General features: G+C 34.2%; 1 protein-coding gene across 3 annotated transcripts in view; it reads left to right on the top strand.

Moving 5' to 3' along the window:
- Positions 1–22,112, top strand: part of LOC106673961 (inhibitory POU protein) — a 123,622-nt gene that overhangs the window by 50,696 nt on the left and 50,814 nt on the right. For 2 of the 3 annotated variants that reach the window (XM_014406369.2, XM_014406368.2), the window contains exon 3: positions 17,227–17,283. The exons of the other annotated variant lie outside the window; for it this stretch is intronic. In XM_014406369.2, the coding sequence (XP_014261855.1) occupies positions 17,227–17,283 (57 nt within the window). The remainder of the gene's footprint in view (positions 1–17,226; positions 17,284–22,112) is intronic. 3 annotated transcript variants of the gene reach the window in all.

The following is a 22,112-nucleotide window of genomic DNA, read 5'->3' as shown; positions in this document are numbered from 1 at the left end:
TCATGACGTGGAATCTAAAAGAGAACAACTTAACAGAAGACTCAAGGAACGAATTTCGTGTTGACCTACGTATTAAACAACCTTATACATGACTTACACACTTCAACCACTTTGGACATACAGAGTGGAAATGTTCTGCTAAGCCATACACCATTCAGTACATCAAATCCTTCCAATCATAAGTTCTCAGAAAAATCGTCAAAACTCTTTTTTTTTTTTTTTTTTTTTTTTTTTTTTTTTTTTTTTTTTTTTGGGTTTGGGGAGTCCCCATTACCCATGACCCTAGTATTGGTGGAATGGTGATACTAGCAGCGCAAAACCGGAACTCGGAATAGAGGCGGAGCGCACCGCCCCGGCACCACGAACGACGCCGAAAGGAGTGGGCAGAAGTTTTTTTTTCCCCCACCAGAGGGCGTGGACAAAGACCATGTACATCAAAAACTACATAACACGGAAAAGTCCACGTCCCTAAGGGATAGGGCTAACGCGCCCTACATCCCGTCGCCACGCCCGCCGCCGCCAAGAGCAGGCACCCGCCCCCGACCCCCGACCAACGGCTCCACGCCAATGTCTACCAACGAATCAGACCTCTATTCCACATTCTGTGNAACATTTAAAATTTTTATATTTTGGCTATCCGTTTTTATAGACTGTAAAAGTTCCATGTCGCTGAGTTTCGGATCGACTCCTCTTATTACACCTTCCCTAACCAAGAGAAAGGACGGGATATATGCTTTTATGTTATTAATTTTTAAAAACTCGGATTCAACCAGATGATTTGCCCCCTGGTGGGACTTAAAAATTACCCTAACTCTGTTTTGCCCTGATCTGTCTATACTTGTAACTTCATGGCGAATCTTAGGGTGATTTTCATAAATCAGTTTTCCAAGAGACATTGCATGCAATTTTGCCAAACCGCCCGTCTGACCGTCAATCTGTTTGCTCTCCAGATAAACGTGGTAAGGTCCCTTGTCAGTCTTCGAAAATAAACTTTCCTGTTTTTCGGAGTCGTTAATATTAAGGGTCAATCTGAGTTTATCAGAACCCGGATTGTTGTCATCGGGTACTTTCGATTTTGGATCGAAACTTCCATCCATGAATTCTGTTAATTCTCGTCCCCGTCCCGGGAGAGCCGAATCATTTCCTCCGCTCGAAGCGGACATTATCTTAGGTCGCCCAGCAGCCGACCAGAAGTGAATCAACGGGTTTCAATTATAAAAATAATTGAAAAAACCAAACAAACGGACGAACAAAAATTAACCTTAGTAACAATTAATGTTAATAAGGAAAAGGAAAAATACTTGTAAAAACAACAAGTTAACGCCGGCGCTCTCCTTATCGTGATGTGTATCGTACGAAGGTCGAGGTCAGACTGTCGTCAAAACTCATATCTACAATTCACGATTTCATAAGTTTCACCAAACCTCTCGATTCATTTAACCCTAAGCTCGAGCTTGATGAGGAGGGAGAGAGAGAGAGAGAGAGAGAGAGAGAGAGAGAGAGATGTTTTTTCATGAGCCTGTAAAACCCCACTTTTTTGACCAAAAATCGCCAATAATTCGAAAACGGTTGAGAAATTCGCCAAATTGGAACATGACCAATTGAGAGTTTATTTAAATATCCTATCGACTACTGTAGGGCGCCGTCTCAAAGGCAATTTCTTGGGCTCCACAGCTCAATTTGATGTTTTCGTAAAAAGTTCAAAAATTAACATTTGCCAGAATTTTTGGAATTAGTGATGAATGCCTGAAGCTAAGAAGACATTTAAAAAAGCAATCTTGTTCAGCGCAAAATTGTCTAAAAAGTGAGATCTAGTGCATGTCTATGATTTCAAAGCCTGAGGAAATATACATTTCCAAAGTTGGCCATTTTTTCGTGCAAAAACCTGGCGGCCCATTTTTTCTTTTTTTCTAATAAGCGGTGTATAAATTTTGTTGTATTTTAAGATATTAGAAGGACGAATCATTCAAGGATTCATTCTTATAGAGACAGTTAAAGTATTAGATTTTTATTAAAGGCTGAGATCATTTTAGCGATGATGATGGGTATTGGCCTACGATTTGGCGTACTCATGATGAACTAGCACAGGTCATTGCGTCTGCCTCCACTCGGTTTCTTTTAAGTTATTCAAAAGAGTTAGTCAAAAGTTATTAGTTTCGAGTTCCTAATTTAAAAAAAAATACATATGAAAAAATAACGCGAGATGAGTCAGACCCAGTAAATGACCCATGCCGGGTCAACATAACCCCATTTTGATATCCCTTCTCCATCCATGTTTATTAACTGGAAATTACCTTCTTTACATGGATCGGGATGATATTTTTCTATTTGCTTCAGAGTTTCGAATCCCGCCAGAAGGAGAAGGACGTGTAGGTCCCTCGGGGCGAGAAATCAACCGTGCCGAAGACAGGAGAATGGAGCGGCTCGGCAGTGATTGGTCGGCTAAACGGCGACTTCGTCTTGGCCTCCCCACTGACGAAGCCGTGGCCGTCCAGGGGTGGAAAGATGGCGTTGAAGGCGCATGCCCTCCCCGAGGTCGGATCCAATCGTAATGGGGTCACCCAAGCAATCTCGGCTTCCACCCAATGATAAAATAGGAACCGAGGGAAAATTGTCTCTACGCCGATTAACCGGGCCCCTTTCTTTCTCAAGCCCCAGTGGCACATTCCTTGAAAGTCAAGTCCAACAACTTTCAACTTCTGGAAACATTGAACCATCTTTCTACATTCATAAATGTTTCACAACAACATGGATTCATTTTTAATAATAATTTGGGTAAAAAATCTACATGTTTTATATAAAAATAGTTACTGTGCAATATCTCTGATATGATAGTGATCAATTTATTTTAATTTAGAAATTATAGTTAAGGCCTATTGCTGAAATTATAATTATCAATTTATTTTCTATTAAATTTGAATACTAATTTTATATATTAAAATATCATTAGTTATTCAGAAATCGTGAGATGCGGTCTGGTGTGNTTAGTTGAGATAAAAAAGTCAATGGCACGAGCGGGATTCGAACCCACGATCTTCGGCTTGATACGCCGCTGCTCTACCACTTGAGCTATCGTGACCTGATCCTCTCGGACACCAACTTCCCATCTCAACCACACCTTTTGAATTTTCCCTCCTTTTTGCCGTTATTATATATCTTTAAGGAAGGTATTGGTTGAAATAAAAAAGCCAGTGTCACGAGCGGGATTCGAACCCACGACCTTCGGCTCAATACGCTGCCGGCTCTTCCACTTGAGCTATCGTGTCTTCGATCCGCTCGGGCACTAACTTCCCATCTTACCAATACCTTGCATAAAGATTAAGTTATTGAAAACAGTTATTCGGTCAATCGGACCACACTGTAATGGAATTAATCTGTAATGTTGACTCATGATTCCTTCAGTAAACTAATAACTCAAGTATCTTCAGTAATCTACGATACTCAAAAATTCAAGGTAAACTCCAGATAACGTCATCAATGTATGAAGTTTGATAATCTTTAGTAATTTTTACTGTATCTAAGCTAATCGACGATCTTCAATGAGTAAATATACTTCCACTAATCAATCACGTTGAATACTTTAATGCATCTTTAGTAGCCTAAAATATTTAATTACTCAATAGACCCCTATTCCACAATGCTGAATACCTCCATATAACTTTAGCAGTCGATGATTCAGAATGAAACAAGGTATCCTCAGTATTCCATGACTCTAGTATCTTTGATATGTAAAGTAAACTCCAGATAACAGGATCAATCTATGAAATTGAAAAAGCTTTAGAAATTTATATTGTATCTAAGATAATGGACGATACTCAATAACTAAATATACTTCCATCAATCACGTTGAATACTTTAATGTGCCTTTAGTGGCCTATGATTCTGAATAACTCAAGGTACATTCAGTGTTTTATAATGCTGAATACCTCAATATAACTTTGGCAGCCGATGGTTCAGAATGAAACAACGCATCCTCAGTATTCTATGACGCCTAGTATCTTCGATACCTTCTGATGAGGTTGAATAACGCGAACTTCAGTAATCTATAATGCTGACTACCACATTGTACTTTTATTACCCAACGATGCTGAAGAACTCAATATACCATCAGCAATCATATAAATCGAATAACCCAAGATAACTTTAATAATCATAATGCAAAATAAGTCTTTTTATCTCCAGTAATCAGTAATCAAGTAATTTTCAGTATTTTTTGACAGTCGATACTGTAAGATACCTTCATACTTTATAATGTTGAATAACTGAACTTTAGTATCCTATGATGCTGAATATCTCAAGGTACTTTCAATAAACAGTAATGCTGAATATCTTCAGATACCTTAAGTAATATATGATGTTGGACATCCGAAGGTACCTTTAGTATTTTATGATGCTGATTAATTCAAAATGCTTTCAGTAATACCTCAACGTACTGTCGACCATCTAAGGTGCTGAACAACTCAAAGTATTTTTACTAATTTATAATGCAGAATAGCATGTACAATCTTTAGTCTGAATATCTCAAAATAACTTCAGTAATCTGTAATTCTAAGTCAATGTACTTTAAACCGTCTATGGCTGAAAAACATCAACTACTTTTAGTAATCACGATGCAGTATAACTCATAGTAGTAGTAGTATAAAAGTATATTTAGAAAAGAAAACAAAATATTACATTTTTTACAAAATAACAAAATAATACTTGTAATGGCATGATCTAGTCGTCTACCAGTTGACCCTTACATATTTACATTCAAATAAAACTTAAATTAACATACAAATTATAAACTTAACATAAAATTATCTCTGCAATTCATAACCAATCTTTCCCATTTAAAAGTTCTTTATACTCACGGAATGTCAAACGACATCTGTGGAACCAAATTAACCTAACGCTCTCCAAAGTTGGACAAACTGCCAAAAAATGAAACAAATCTTCCACCGTTTTTAGTTTACATATATAGCATACTTGGTCTCTTTCCTCCAGCCAAGGCTTAAAATTTAAATATAATAATTGACCTCTCGCGCGAAAAACAACCTTGATCAAATTCCAGTTGTATTCCTTATACAAGTAATTGTTCTCTCCAAGATCGAAGTTCAATTTCTTGTATATTAAATGATATGTAGAACATTGCACTTTTTGTAAACATTCTTCTTTATGATGAGTTTCTACTGCCTGCAATAATTGTACTGCCAAAATTTTGAAATCTTTCGCTTCTGTAAAATTTATACGAGAACTACAGTTCAGTCCGGAAGACAACACTTCCAATTCTTTAAAACAAAAAATGTTTTTTTTAATTATCTCCTCAGACCCAAAACCCGCTGTATATAATTTAAATAACTCCTCAACGTATACACAAACAAAGGTCTAAAGCCTAATTCCAAATAAAGAAAATAACTTGGTGTATAATAGGGAGCGCCAAACAACTTTTTAATAAACAAAAACAAAGAAGTTTTTCTACCACTTCATACTGATGGTAGCCCCATACTTGTGGCGCATAACACATCACAGCCCTAGAGACGGAATTAAAAACTTTAAATTTACTTTTTAGAGGAACATCTCCTCTATTGAGAATACCGTTCCAGGTTATATTCAATCATTGTTTAGCAACCCTAAGTTTATAGGCCAAATGCATATTGAAGGAAAGTAGAGGAGTCAACTTTACACCTAAATATTTGTACTCTTTTGTTACCTCTATTCTTTCATTTTCTAAAAACCATCGTTCAATCTTTGATGGCCTACCGCCATTTCTAAACACCATAATCTTAGTTTTATTCAAATTTACTGACAAATTCCACATTCGGCAGTATTCTCCCAACCTGTTTAACATCTTTTGAAGTTGAACCGGTTCAGTACTCATCAACCACATCATCTGCATACATTAAACAGTTTACATTTGATGCTCCGACAAACAGACCACCACCCAAAAACTCGGGTAAATCGTCAATAAACAGCAAGAACAGAAGAGGGGAAAGCAGACATCCCTGCCTTACACCTACTCTAGTTTCAAAGGTACTTGTGACCTCTCCCCTACAACGACTTTAATACATCGATAAACTTACTGGAGATCCCATAATTTACAGTTTATACAAAATGACATTCTGCTTGGCGAATCGAACGCCGACTTAAAATCAACAAAGCAGCAGTAAACTTTTCTACGTTTTACAGATAGTATCTAGCATCATAGTATCTTTAGTAATTTATGATCCTGAACATATCATAGTATTTTCCGTAATCTTATATAATTCAAAATACCGAAAATACCTTCAGTATATTGATTAACTCAAGTTACCTTCAGTTTCTTATGATGCTAAAGTTCTCAAGGTACTTTCAGGACTAAGGTACTAGAATAATGAATACCTCAAAGCACCTTCCGCCATTTATTATACTGAATAACTCAAGAAATCTTTATATTTGATTCTGCAGGTAACTACAAAATGAAGCAGCTATCTATAATTTTAATAACTTCAGGACGAAACCTCCCAGAGGTTTGATGCTCAATTTCTCAAATGTTTATGCTATAATTTTAATATATTGGCAAAATGCCTCACCAACTTAGGGAACGATGATGCTCGGAGCATCCGACCGTGATTACATAATCATCAATTTTCAGGAGCCTCTAAGCTCTCCGTTCATAGAGCACAAAGTTTCTCTAAGATGAGATCTTTAGAACAGGTCGCTAAACCAGAAAGTTTTTATACTGAAAACCATGAAATTCAGTCGTATTAGAAATTCTAAGTGACAAATAATATTAATAAATATAACTGAATCAACAATAAAATTGTTGAACGTTGTTATAATTATCGTTATTTGGTCAATGAAAATCCCAATCACTCGTGAACATCGTTCAACTCGTTCAGGACTCGCGGCACGAAATGACTTTGTAATTGTCGAATGCAGAAAGATAAAAACAATGAAGTTCGATAACATGTTAGAATCTGCTTTGAGACTAAACAATTTTAATAAATAATCATTATTTTCGATGAGTAAATGCATAATTTAATTACTTAACCTAGATAATGAAAAATCAAGTCTGGCAATGAATTTTGTTAACAAAAGGACGCTGTTTTACTAGGATTGACATTTATGGGTTTTCTAAGTATATTTCGTGTGACAATTGATTTGTTCAATAGCACAGAAAAGCTCTCCGTTCTGTATAACAAGTCGATGTGCCGTCTGGCTGCGGAACTGACGCAGGATTTAACTGACATGACGTTGGCAAATTTCTATAAAATCCCCCAGAGCCAGGCTCCGGGGCCGTCTCTCTCTCAATTAGCAGTCCCACTGACGTAAGTGTGCACTGCCGTGGTCCGACCAACGGTTTCAATTTCACAAATTGGTTTCGTCGTCCGCATAGGGGAGTTATGCTCTCTCAGGAAACATCTGCGTACAAATTTGGGCTTACGTTTCAATAGTTGTTGACGTTTTCAAACTCAATTCTCACCTTGACACGTTCCAATTTTTGTTACAGTTTGAAAAGTTTTTGTCGTGAGTAATTGAAAAGTAAAGTTGATTTTGTCGCAAAGTGTCAAACCTTTATAGTACATCCATTATTATTGCATCCATTGAGATGGGGAGTTGTTGTCCGAGTGGACCAAAGTTACAATAGCTCAAGTGGTTAAAGCAGCGGCGTATTGAGCCAAAGGTCGTGGGTTCGAATCCCGCTCGTGACACTACCTTTTTCATTCAACCAAGACCTTACATAAAAACATTAATTAATTGAAAGATTTTATACTACATTTTTCATACCACTATGTCTAACAAAAAACTACTTTGTTGACTACCGTCGATCACATCAATCAATTTAGCGTTACCATAAAATCTCTCGAACAATAAAATAACAGGGGGCGTCGGGGGCCGCAACGGTTTAAGCCAGGAACACACCTACCCGATGCTACGCCATGCGACGCTACCCGATGCTACCCGTCGCCTTGCCACGTTTTGGTGGGGTGTGCACATCAATCCGACGCAAGCACACGTCGCGTACAGTCCACAGCGTTTATCACAATAATCACTATCACAATCGCAACTCATCTTTTGTTCTTAATGCACTATTTTGAGCAAAACCTTGTAATAAATTGTTAATTAAATTGTATGAGCACAACCATCTAATAAATTATTTGTTTAACTTAATTTTTTAAAATAAAGTTACTCCTAACCATCATAATTAAACAATGTTTATAAAAACTTATACATTTTTTATCTCGTTTAATTTGGTTTACATTAAAATAACATGTTGTAATTAATATAAAGACAAAATTACATGTACTTAGTTTGAAATAACTACAAAAAATATGAGTGTCCCGTTCTGATGCTACCCGACATTATAAAATGGTGTAATTTTACCGCCGAAGCGCGTACAATAAATTGTTAGTTAAATTCATTATATCAAAAAATCGTATTCCGGTGTTTTGTTAATTTTCTACCAAACCATTAAAATTAATTTTTTAAATAAAAACTAATTAATTTTTAATCAGTTAATTTTGTTTATATTAAAATAAGTATGTTGTAATTAATATAACGACAATAATTCATGTAGTTTGAATAAAAATAGAGTGTCCGGTTCTTTTATCTTCGACTGTACTCGATGCGACACGACGAAAATCTGGACAGTGGGGATCGTAGAGGGTCGGGTAGGTTAGCGTGGCAGCATCGGGTAGAAGTACGGGGGTAATGCAACCTTATGGAAAATCGGAGTTTGGATTTGCGTCGGGTAGCATCGGGTAGATGTGCACGGGGGTAATGCAACCTTATGGAAAATCGGAGTTTGGATTTGCGTCGGGTAGCATCGGGTAAGTGTGTTTCTGGCTTTAGGCTTTGACACGACGCTCATCAGTGTAAGGTAAAGATCCCGGGTTCGAATCCAGTGGGCCGTGCATTCAAACCCGACATACAAATGGGATTTTTTTTCAAAAGCACCGGCATCCCGAGGGTTAATATGTAGCGAACCCTCGAAAAAAAAATTAACTATTACCTTAAATTTGCTTGTTCCTATTTACTGACTGTTCTATTTTTGGAACGAATTATGTTTGACCATTAAAATAAAAAATGAATAAATTTATGATTTTTGTAAAATAAAAATGGGTCCGAAGAATACTGTGTTTACAGCGATAACCTGTCAATTAAAAAGCACTCGGTGTTAAAATAAAAAGACCTTGTACAGTTAAAATTAGCGTCAAACTTATACTACCATCTATAAATATACATTTCATGTTTTGTTTATTAGGCATTTAACTCATTTTTCGGTATTCCTTTCGGTATTATTTTGACCCCTTATAAATAAATAGGCTTTATTTCATTCACCCATTGACTGTAATTTCACGTTTTTTATACAATTAACTCAATTTCCTTCAAACCTTCACGATATATTTTTCCAAGAGATAAATTTTCGCATATAATTTACATACAGGAGATTCAGTTTATTGCGTAATCACGTGTCAAAGCTCTCGCCTGCATTTCTGCTCTTTGGGATGGAAGGGTTGTGTTGAAGGGGACATTTTGATACGTTGGCTTCGCTGGTTGAAGAGGGGATAATCCCTGATAATGCCTCGTCTGATGAGCTTGCATCATTGATGAATGCATTATCAACCCTTTGTGAACACACACGCTCACACTCGCACGTCAGACCATCCTCAACACTCAATTAGCCCTAGCCCTGGATGTGGGATTGTTTGCGATTAGTGAATTTAATCTTAATGTTTTAAAACCGTTTTTATACATCGAAGAAACTTCAAGGCGGTTAACATACTTATTACTAATCCATGGGAAACATGCTCTATTTAACCATACCAAAAATTAATTAAGGTTTTTAGTTGGGATAAAAAAGTCTGTGTCACGAGCGGGATTCGAACCCACGACCTTTGGCTTGATATGCCGCTGCTCTACCACTTGAGCTATCGTGACTTCGATCCACTCAGGCACTAACTTCTCATCTCAACCCCACCTTTTTGAATTTTTCCCTCCTTGAATTTAATGCATACCAAAATTGTTTTAAAATACTTTATTTTAAATTAGACTGGAAAATGTCCGTACAAAGGAGAACATCAATAATAATAAATTCTCTGTAATTTATAAGAGTTTAAACTTTATATGAGAAATATATAGGAAAATAAAAGCAGGGCATCACCCCAGTGTACAACAGAGCTTGGAGACAGGTGGATCCCGGGCTGTTGGATCTCTCAGGACAGGCGAGACAATGCGACCCTTCACGTGGCGCGACACGTGTCCGACCACTTTCCAGCTGTGCCGCACCCTCCTCCCCATAATCCAATTTCGCTTTGATTTATTTAAAACCGGCTTACAAAAAGATTAACCGGCATCTCCGCCCCAATCAGTGAACGTCTCAATCTATATTTTGCCGTCTCACTGTTGATCTTGGAACGAGAAGATAAAATGACCTCACATGTTGAAAAAGAAAAGTCTAATTTATATCTTAATTTTTTCATCTGCTTGGAAATTATTTTTGCATAGCCCTATGACCATTTTTAGTACAATAGCCATCCTGCAAATGCAGTCTTATGGGTATGACAAAAATTACACATGCCGTCATCAAAAAGAATTATTAAAATCAGACAGTTATTTTAAGCAAGTCCTTCAAGATAGAAAACGATTTCTAGTTAATAATTCACTATGAAAAGACACGCAAGTGATCTTCCCTTGTTTTCCGCGGCACAAAAACCCAAAGCAAATTTAAAACGGTCACACCATCAAAACGATCCATAAACACGCCATATAATTGATTTTTATTTGATAAACAATTTTTTCCGTAATTTTTTTAAGATTGTCTAGATGTTTTCTCATTTTCAAATTACGAACGAATAGCTCTGAATAAGTGGGTCGGGAGTGCGCCCTTTATCGTGCGAAGAGTGGCAAGGTTATCATCCGGTTCGTACGTTATCTGATCAGACTGACACGCCATCTACTTCACCATTGTCATCAAAGTTTCAAAACGGCCCATTGAAAAAATATAAATAAAAAAATAAACAAGACCGATAGCAAATAATTCTACAATACGCCATATAAACTATTTGACTGACAAAACGTATACGCATATTAATTTTTTTTAATCCTCTTTCTCTGACTAACTCTGCTCACACTCTTCTATTTATTAAGCCTGTTCTACGTGCAGACAAACGCATTTTAATATATTTTTCTTATTCTGCACACACACACACACACACACACACACACACACACACACACACCTCAAAGTTCAATACTTTTCCACCTCAAAGTTTTCCATCAAATATCTGACCTGGTCATAACTTTTAATTCCTCTCTCTCTCTCTCTCTCTCTCTCTCTCTCTCTCTCTCTCTCTCTCTTTTAATTCTCACATAGAAGGCATATGCCTCAAATCATATAAAATATCAGGCTTTATTTCAAGAAACATGAACAATTTTAAAAATGTAAATTCACTTAAAATTTTTTTTAATTTCCTTGTTAGAAGAAATTTAGAGTATTGCAGTTCGAATTGTTCTCCCTATACTGGTTCAAATATTAATCAAATAGAAAAGGTTTAGAATAAATTCCTAAGGTTATTAGGCTATAAAGCCCACCTCGACCTATCTACTTCCCTGTACTTCATCTTCCTTTCATCTTAGGCGACTTTTTCAAATTAGGTCAATTTCATCCAGCAGAGAACAAATAAAACTTACTTTCCTCCATGAAATCCTCCATAGACAATCGACTCCTTCATTCTATTTTCTTCAATGTCCCAACTTGTACCACTAGATCCTGCCAAACCCTCCACATTCCTTTCCTATAAGTCGATTTTCTCAAGTACACAGGAATTAACAGAATATTGAAAGATGCCAATATTTCAAAAATAAATTTTTTCAACTGCTCAATCTACGATATTAAAAGATAATTTTCCGAGAAATTTTTCCAAAATTAATCGCCAGCAACTCTTTTCTTTTTTGTATTTTTTTTTGTATTTATGATTTTCTTTAGTACTTCCTCCTAAGCAATATTATTCTCCGTTATATTTCTATTCCCTACTATATTATATTTAATTTAGTTTTCAATAATGCTAAGTTTAACTTGTTCTCTTAATCATTAATAAAATATTTACAATTTAATTCGATTAGTTTTTCCAATATTTTTAGTCTAATACGCTAATATTATTATGAAAACTGATGTATAATTTAATTTCAATCTGTGTATATTTTTACTATTGTTTTACTTTTTCTTATAATTATTAAATGCGCTCTGCCCCGATGTCAAATAAATAAATAAATATTTTAGGAGTTCAGAGATTATTTCAGGAGTATTCATTGTTTAAGGAGGTAGCTTACAAAAAAACGAGACTTGCAAGAAAGGTGATTGCAAGTGGAAAAACAGATTCTTCCTTCAAAACTGATGCATCCCAGCGGTATTATAGGCTTGGAAGACAATCCTGAGAATTTTGCACATTGGTAGTGTTCACTGATAGCAGCCGTTTGAAAAATCAGGTGTTCTGTGTTTGGTTGTGATTTTTGAAGGACGAATTATGGCAGAAAGAAGTATCGATTTGGAGAGTAAAACAGCAACAATCAGCTGAACAGCTGGCGATATTAAAAGCTATGAACCTCTACTGCACAAAGAACAAAATTTTAGGAAATGTTGTCGAAAAAAGTTATAATCAGTACAGACAGTCAGGTTGCACTACATTGCATAAAAATGATTACTTTCATGCCATTGGTGAGGGTGAGACAAATTTGGGCTGTCTTGTATTCAATTCACCATCTCAAGTTTCAAATTGCTCGGGTTAGAGCACATGTAGGATATTTTTGTAACGAAAGAGCGCACATAGGATAAAAACGTTCCAAAATACTACTCAGCAGCATCCAGCAGTTTGAATAAAAGAAGATTTGACCCCGAGACTCTTTTGAAATGGGAATATCTACGGGCATCTTTCCCAAAAGAAGACTATACAAAAGACTTCTTCCCAAATATTATGCGCCGAAATTTACCCACCATTTATGTCACCTATAAGACAACCAGGTCATATCCGGTCATGGAAAGGATATACCAGAACTCCACAAGTTTAATATCATACAAAGTAATGTTGACCCTTGTCACAACACCTCTGCACAAAATTGGGACCACGTACTGGAACCACCAATATTCGAAAGCGAGAGAAGCGAGTTGGTGAAATTCTTGGTGTCGATCTCTCTCACTATTCTGTTGTTTTCCTTCTCTCTCATTCTCTCTCTCTCTCTCTCTCTCTCTCTATCTATCTATCTATTTATCTATCTATCTATCTTTATATCTACTTATCTATCTATTTATCTATTTACCTGTGTATCTCCCTTTCTATATGTCTGTGAATTGATCTCTGTATATAACTCTCTCTCCTATCTTCTCTCTCTCTCTCTCTCTCCCTCCCTCCCGGTCCCCCTCATGCTCTATCTATCTGTCTATTTAGTTATCTGCCTATCTATCTATCTGTCCGTCAATCTCTCTCTCTCTCTCTCTCTCTCTCTCGCTCTATCTATCTATCTATCTATTTATCTATCTATATCTATCTATCTATCTATGTAGTTATCTGCCTATCTATCTATCTACCTGTCCGTCAATCCCTCTCACTCACTCTCTCTCTCTATCTATCTATCTCTATCTGTCTATCTGTATCTCTATAAATATCTATCTATGTAGTTATCTATCTATCTACCTGTCTGTCAATCCCTCCCTCTCTCACTCTCTCTCTCTCTCTCTCTCTCTCTCTCTCTCTCTCTCTTTCTCTACCTATCTATCTGTCTATCTCCCATCCAATTTCTATATATCTGTTTATCTCTCTCTCTATCTATCTGTCTGTGAATCTATCTCTATTTCTCTCTCTCCCTCCTTACTATTCACTTTTCTTACTTTATTATTATTTAGAGTAGCTGTCTGTTTCTATCAGTCTATTTCTGCCTCTCTTATTTCTTACTCTTTTAATGTCTTCCTCTAGTTTATTTTCCTGTCTGTTTTTTCCTATTTACTCTCCCTCTCTCTTTTCTCCCTCACTCTTTTTTATTGTTTTTCTCTTTCTTTCTCAGTTTCACTCACTCTCTCCTTCTCTCTCTCTCTCTCTCTCTCTCTCTCTCTCTCTCTCTTTTCCTTTTTTTGTATCTATACGCACCACATATTAAAATGAAGTATATTACTTAGATATCGATTAACGGTCACTAATCTCTATATATTATTTAGAGTTGATTTTAAATTATTCTTTTATTTCTCATTTTATAAAAAAGTACGTATTAAATTTTTAACATTTGTCTTTACTGTGTTGGTTAAAAGAGATAAATTTGTTTGTGCTGATGATTATAGATTTTGTTTAATCTTCGGATTAAGGATTTAACCATTTGGAATTTCTCCATATTTTTTATTTTATCAAACAGATGTACCAGTATTTAATTTTTTTTTTCACATCAGTACACTACACTTGATGATTTCCCAAAGAATCCTTTGACATCATTGATTTTTTAACTTTTTAGAAGATAATAATCCTAATTTTGTAAGCGAATAACTTGAATGTATCGGGGGATAAATAAACCGCCGGCGTCCGTCAGTCGTAAATTCCTAACGAAGCGTTAAAAAGTAAATCTTTTATTACTCCATAAAGCCTGAGTTTATAATTCAAGGTGGGCAGTAAAACAGCAGTCGTGAAGCGGAAGTCCTATCGAGCGGAAATGATGTAGGAAGGGTCGAGTTAAACATGCGGCGGCGAGGGTCGGGGGTGAAAAGGGGTTGTTATAGATTTTTCAATATGAACCCCGCCAAGAGAGAGAGAGAGAGAGAGAGAGAGAGAGAGAGAGAGAGAGAGAGGAACACGCGACCGACACTCGGGAAATAATTACTAAAGTGGTTTCTTCCTAATCACTTAACACTTGTTTCATGCAGACGTCTGGATTTAGATGTTTGGGACAATTCGCCCACTACAATCCCTAACGATAAACTTCTGCATTTTATTTCCATTTTTTCTGATCTTAATAAGGGTGAGAAGGGATGGCTAGGTTAGGCCGCGTGGAAGACAAGAGACTAGTCACTACTCAATAATAACAAAGGGAAAAATGATTATTACGAGATCGTGAGATACGGTTTTGTGTGGCTTAGGTTTTAGAAAAACATTTCTTTATCGTGCCAACGTTTCGATCTTTAATGAGATCATCTTCAGGGCCTGGGATTTACAAACATTGTTTACATTTAACAAATACATCTAGAATGTGGAAAAAAGTGAATTTATACAATGCAAAATATATTTTTTTATTTTCAATCTAAGTATTTCTACGTTTCGATCTTTATTGAGATCATCTTCAGGGCCGGGGATTTATAAATACTGTTAGAATTTTACAAATACATTTAGGATGAGGTAAAAATGAAATTATACAATGCTATAAAATTTTAGATAAAAAAAAATATTTATAAATGCCAGAAAATTTTAGATTAAAAAAATGAATTTACACAGTTTAAGAATTTTATATTAATAAATGAATTTTTACAATGCTAGAAAATTTTAGATTAAAAAAGTGAATTTGCACAATGCTTAAGAATTTTATATTAAAAAAATGAATTTATACAATGCTAGAGAATTTTACATTAAAAATAATGAATTTATACAATGCTTAAGAATTTTATTTAAAAAAATGAATTTATACAATGCTAGAAAATTTTACATTAAAAAAATAAATTTATACAATGCTAGAAAATGTTAGATAAAAAAATGTATTTATAAAGTGCTAGAAAATTTTAGATAAAAAGGTATTTATACAATGCTAGAAAGTTTTAGATAAAAAAAAAATGAATTTATACAATGCAAAATATATTTTTTTATATTCAATCAAAGTATTTCTACGTTTCGATCTTGAGGGCCGGGGATTTATAAATACTGTTGAATTTTACAAATACATGTAGGATGTGGTAAAAAATAAAATTATACAATGCTTAAGAATTTTATATTAAAAAAATGAATTTTTACAATGCTAGAAAATTTTAGATTAAAAAAGTGAATTTATACAATGCTTAAGAATTTTATATTAAAAAAATGAATTTATACAATGCTAGAAAATTTTAGATAAAAAATGTATTTATACAATGCTAGAAAATTTTTTGGATTAAAAAAATGAATTTACAAATGCTAGAAACTTATAGATTCAATCAAAGTATTTGTACTCATTTTTAATTTTCTAGCATTGTACAAAATTCATTTTTTTAAATCTAAAATTTTGTACCATAGTATAAATTCATTTTCTTTCACCTCCTTCATGTATTTGTAAAATTTAAACAATGTTTATAAATCCTAGGCCCTGAAGATGATCTCAATAAAGATCGAAACGTTTGCACGATAAAAAAAAATATTTGTCTGAAACCTACATCACACCACACATATCTAAAAGGGAAAAATCTCTAATAAGTTTTTGGATAAAAAAGAAAGATGGAAACTTCATTGAAGGAACTAGCGTCATATTTTGTAAATAAAGGCATTTAATGGATTTTCATTTAAATTATGCCATCTTGTAAAAGAAAGAATTCGTAATGCAATTGTAATCATAAACCTGTAATTGTGAAGGTGAAGGAGGTATGGAAAAATTCCCTTTCCGCAGGGCAACCATAAAAAGGAAATTGACTCACGTACTCATAACCTCGTTTTGAGTTTTCATGCCGAATTTATATATTTCCTCGTCGTTATTAATTAATAATATAACTTAATTATCCGAGCTTTCACCGGGAGCACATGTGTCCTATTCATGATAACATTTCATAAATCAACATTTATCGATCCGCCAAAGCCGCCACAGGCCTATTAACTTTATGCTTTCTCTAATTGGTTCCTCTTGATGAATAATATGATATTCCGTCAGAGTTCAGTGAGAAAATGTAAAAAATTCTTCCCGATGGGGGCCATGACTTTAAAAATTTTTTACGGTTGGTATCATTAGATTGACGATAATTTCAAAAATTGTTTTGCTAATTTAAGAAATATAACTTTGTTGGTTTTTTTACAGTGTTTTGTATTTGAGTTCTTTTTATATTTTGTTAATAGGAGTAGAGAATATCGTAAATTTTTTTGTTGATACACGATGATCCTTATTTCTGAGGTTCTTTCCGCCATTTATATTCAAACTGGTACAAGGCTTAAAGTTTTCATTACGAATACGCCTTAAACCTTTGCCTGGTTTTTTTCTATTCGATGTGTCTTTTCATAAATTTGTATTTTTTTCTCTCCAATTTTCCACATTTTCATGCCTTCCGCGTTATGGTTTCAGACACGGATACTGGAGGATGCGATGGCCTGCAACACCTCTTGGTCACAGAGACACAATGTACGTTACCACAATTAATACTGCCTATTATTCCTTTGGATTAAGTAAATAAATCCTTAACCGCTTGTCGAAACATGTATTGTTTACAAAAATTAATCGTAAGAAGGTTATAATTTTATTTTAAAAAATTTTTAAAAAAACTAGTATTGATTTATATAACATTAGAATCTATCAAAACATGTTACGAATAGAAAGTGTTGCATGCAGAAGGATTTCTTTTTGTATTTTCTTAATTTTTCAGATATTAGTTAGCTGTACCGAGCAAAACAACTTAATTATACATGACAACCCTACTGGACACACTGCAAACGAGCTTTAACAAGGGAAAAAGAAACAAAAACTCATAAATATTCAAAAGAGTTATCTTTTTCATCGTTCTGCCGTTTTCGCCGGCCCGCCGTGCAGGGGCCATGCCGTTTTGTTTTTGCGCGAGGCTCGGGTTTATAAATTTTTTAAAATGTTGATTATTAATTTATTAAAGAGGAAGCGTAAGGAGGGAGGAGGGTGGCTGGAGGGTCCGTTTTCCTTGGGGTTGTTTTATTAAATCAGGCCCTCCGACCTTGCACGCCTACCCGGGCCACCCTTAGAATAGAGTAATGTTTTTTCCCAACTGTTTCGAATACTGCTATGTCACCATTTTTTTAAATATTAATCATTCCTGCTTCGTTAATTAATTTTTTAAGATTTATCAATATAATTTAATATTTAATAATTCAAGCTAAATATGCCCATTTTGTTTGTTCGATTAAACTTCTTATTTTTTCCTTTTCAAGCTTGTTTCTTTTATTAGAATATTTGTTACATTTATATAGACTGCTTGTTTCATAAGTGCATAAATTCTAAAAAAATCTAAAATGTACATAGGCCACTATTCAATTCTTACCAATATCTTCTCATGAAGTGATGCAAGTTCTGCTTCTTTTAAACCGACAATGAAAATAAAAAATTAGCATAGTGATTACGATTTATCACTCTATCGTCATCACGTTGACATCAAACTAAAAGATCATTATTTTCTTTTCACAACAATAATGGAGTAGTGTGGAAGGTGTCGAGAATAACCGACTGCTTGAGAGAAATGACGCATTTTTCTGACTGCCCTTCAATTGTAAATGGTCCTTTTTGAAAAATTACCAATTGAACTTAACCATTGTAGATTGTGATATTACCGTTCAAATAATCAAGAAAATTTTCACCATTGTTCTTTATATTCACTAATTTCGTGGTCCGCTTGACCAATTAATATATTACAATTAATTAAGGTTTTTAGTTGCGATAAAAAAGTCAATGACACGAGCGGGATTCGAACCCACGATCTTCGATTTGATACGCCGCTGCTCTACCACTTGAGCTATCGTGACCTCGATCCACTCGGACACCAACTTCCCATCTCAACCCCACTTTTATCTCAACTAAAAACCTTAATTAATTGTTCTTTATTTTGACTACGGCTTTTGTTTATATTTACTATCAGATGAGTATATAGAACCAGAAAGACAAAATCAAAAAGAAACGTTGGAAATTGAACATCAACAAATCTTTTTAAATATTGATTTTTTGTCTATCTGTGTCGAGTATAAGGGATAAAAATACCAAGAGCACCTTGGGGTATCGGACCATGACTTAATAATCTGATATTTGATCGCTGCATTTTTATTTCATCTTGTCTTTTATTTTAAGCATAGTCTTTGTTTAAATCTTACAATAGTGGTGGATAGTTACAAAATTACTACTGGTTGGTAGTCGAACCTTGAACTCTGTCTAATGTGTAATTTTAGGCATTGCTACATTTTATTTTATTCTATTGATGTCTCACTATAAGTTTTGTGTATAAGGACTCAAAAACTGGAAGATATTTAATCCTTTGGTTTATTTATTTTAATTTGTTATTCTTGTTTCTTATTTTCACTAGTCTTTTCTAATTCCGGACTACAATGTGCAACAGGTCTCAAAGAAATTCAAGAAATTTGAAATTTGGGTCAATTTAATCAAACTTTTTTATCCTTGCTTCTAATTCAAATAATTAAGGTTTTTAGTTGAGATAAAAAAGTCAATGTCACGAGCGGGATTCGAACCCAGGATCATGTGGTAGAGAAACATCGTGACTTCGATCCACTCGGACACTTTTTTACCTCAACTAAAAACCTTAATTAATTGAAAGATATTAATTGGTCAAGCGGACCACGAAAATTAGTGAATTTAACTTGTTTCTAATTTTGACTAGACTTCACTGATGTCAAATTATAAGTATATGGATTCTAAAATTTCAAGATATTTGAACCGTTGCACTATTTTTAATTCTGTATCTATCTTTTTTATTTTGACCATGGTCTTACTTCATGTAAAACAACAGGTTTGGTGTAAAATGACTCAAAAATTAAAAAAAAACTTGAACTTTCGCCCAACATTCAATTTTTTATCCTTGTTTTTTAAAATTCTGACTACAGTCTTTATTTATGTCAATCTGTACGCATACAACTTTAAGATGCATAAAATTTACAATTGTTTATTTTTGTATCCCTGTTTCTTTTTTTTTTGATTGTCTTTATCATCATGGCAAACAACGACGTATTGTATAACAATCAAAAAAATTTCTAGTTAAACCATTGATTAATTTATTTTTATTCTTGTTTCTTTTGTGGCTAATATCTTTATTCTTCCCAAACTACAGTTTATGTGTAAAATGACACATGGTTAAAACCGTGTTCACTGGAACATCGTTCATAATTTGAACCAAGTTGAGAGAAGGGAGCGTTGCATCATCTGTAAGAGACCACCGTTCGACTGATCCCAGTTCAACCACTAGTTAGTAGGACTTATTGTAGTCACTTTCTACGGTTATAACTAGTGATAGTGTTCATTCATTGTTTACTTGGTTGTTGTACCACTTTCCGCAGACTTTTGCTTAGTATTTTTTTCCCTTATTTTTTTCCTCGAATATGTCTGAGAAATTTTGTGATGATATCCTGAATCTTTTAAAGAATCCATTATGGTCTCATTCGTGAAAATGGTCTTGTTCGTTATAAAACACCTTACTTTGGTCATCTACCAATATATGTACCAACCAATTCAAGGAAATCTTTGTCGTCTGTTGTTCATCTACATTTATTTGCAAAAGTTCATTTATTAGATTACTCGAGTATCCATCTTTTACCGAAAAGAAATACCGTTAAGGCACATTGTTATGATTTAAGTTTTGTAGTTCAGATTTAGTTCAACTACTTTTTGCTTGTAATATAGTTAAAAAAACTATAAGCTTCAATTAGATTTGAAGTTGATGCTATAATTATTAGAATTTTATCGTAACTATTATTTAACTTTTGAATTGCCTGATTTATTACTGGAAAATCAAAATGTTTGCCTTTTGCCTCGGATTACCAGGCAATCCTAGCGTCTTTGAACAAAAGTTGTTTACATTTAGGATAACTATATAGAATTTGAGATAGATTATTTATGGAATATTATTTTACAATAGGTAATTTACAGAATTTTATCTTAATCATTAATTCATTTGGAATACACATACATCAGAAATACACACGGGTAAAATTTTGTCAAAGAAATAGAAATTACCTATTGCAAAATAAGGTCTTTGGCACAAAATTTATGATTTTATGAACCTCTCGATCTAATGATGGCACTACTTGATGAGTATAAATAGATATACGATATAAAATGCGTTTTCTGGCGCAAAAGAAAAACAAATTTCCGGGCTTCTAATTCCTGATTAACAAAATTAAAACGATTAGAACATTCTATAAAAAATACATCAAAAGTTAATAGATTTGTATTGAAAAAACAAAAACATCGAAAGTTGAATCGTGAGAACACGCTTTTAACAACATATAGGTCATATTATTATGAAATGGACGTCATTTATCTCTGATCTCCGTTTAACCCAGGCCCGACGGCCGTTCAGATTTGAACCAGGATCATCATTTGAACGCGGATCAAGACAAATTGAAAAACGGCAAGTTTTGAGTTGAACTCGGTTTAGTACAGAATTAAATTTAAACCAAGTTAGTGCAACATACAATACATTTGAAATTTTGCTCAGTTTTTTTATTATTATTTATTTTTTTATATTTTTTTTTTACTTTAGCCTTTATTCATGGCAAACTTCAGGCTTCATATATTATAATTTCAAACAATTTGAACTTTTTTCAATTTAAATTTTTTTTTGCCATTTTTATTTTAACTAGTCTTCATTCACGAACCACAGGTTTCGTGTATAAATTAACATCGTTTAATCATAGATCATTTTTTTAAATGCTTGTTTCTTGTTTTGACAGTCGTCATTATTCATATCAAGCAATATGTTTCGTGGCCCTGCATTCGAAACCGACATACCTACAAATGGGCTTTTTTTCAAAAACACCGTCACCCTAAGTTTTATATGACCTCTGCTGTTGCGAACCCTCGTAAAAGAAAAAAATATATTTCAACTATTACTTTCATTTTTGGTTTTTTCAACCTAGAGTCTTATATTCCCTTTTATAGGGAGCAAATTTCCAAAACCGTTTATAATGTGATATTTTGAAAATAGGTCTATTTTTTCCTTTCTATGTGTGTTGTGTAAGGAATTAAAAATTAATTTTTTTTTATGGACGATGTTAGGAATCGAACTCACGTCATGTTACGACCTGAGAAACTAACACAATGAACAAATCGTCCATCGCGGTGCCCTAACAATTTTTTATTTGAGTAAATGTTGATGTATACATTTTGTACATGCACAATAAACGTGTCGAATGAGAGATTTGAAGGCATTTTCCCTCCGAAGAAAAATGTACAAGGGGATTAACTGAAATATCCTGTAGTCGGTTTCT

Source organism: Cimex lectularius, unplaced genomic scaffold, assembly GCF_000648675.2.
Source record: "Cimex lectularius strain Harlan isolate CLEC.00 unplaced genomic scaffold, Clec_2.1 scaffold15, whole genome shotgun sequence".
Lineage (NCBI taxonomy): Eukaryota > Metazoa > Arthropoda > Insecta > Hemiptera > Cimicidae > Cimex > Cimex lectularius.
Note: the sequence above shows the minus strand (reverse complement) of the source record. Positions and strands in the feature narration are given on the sequence as shown.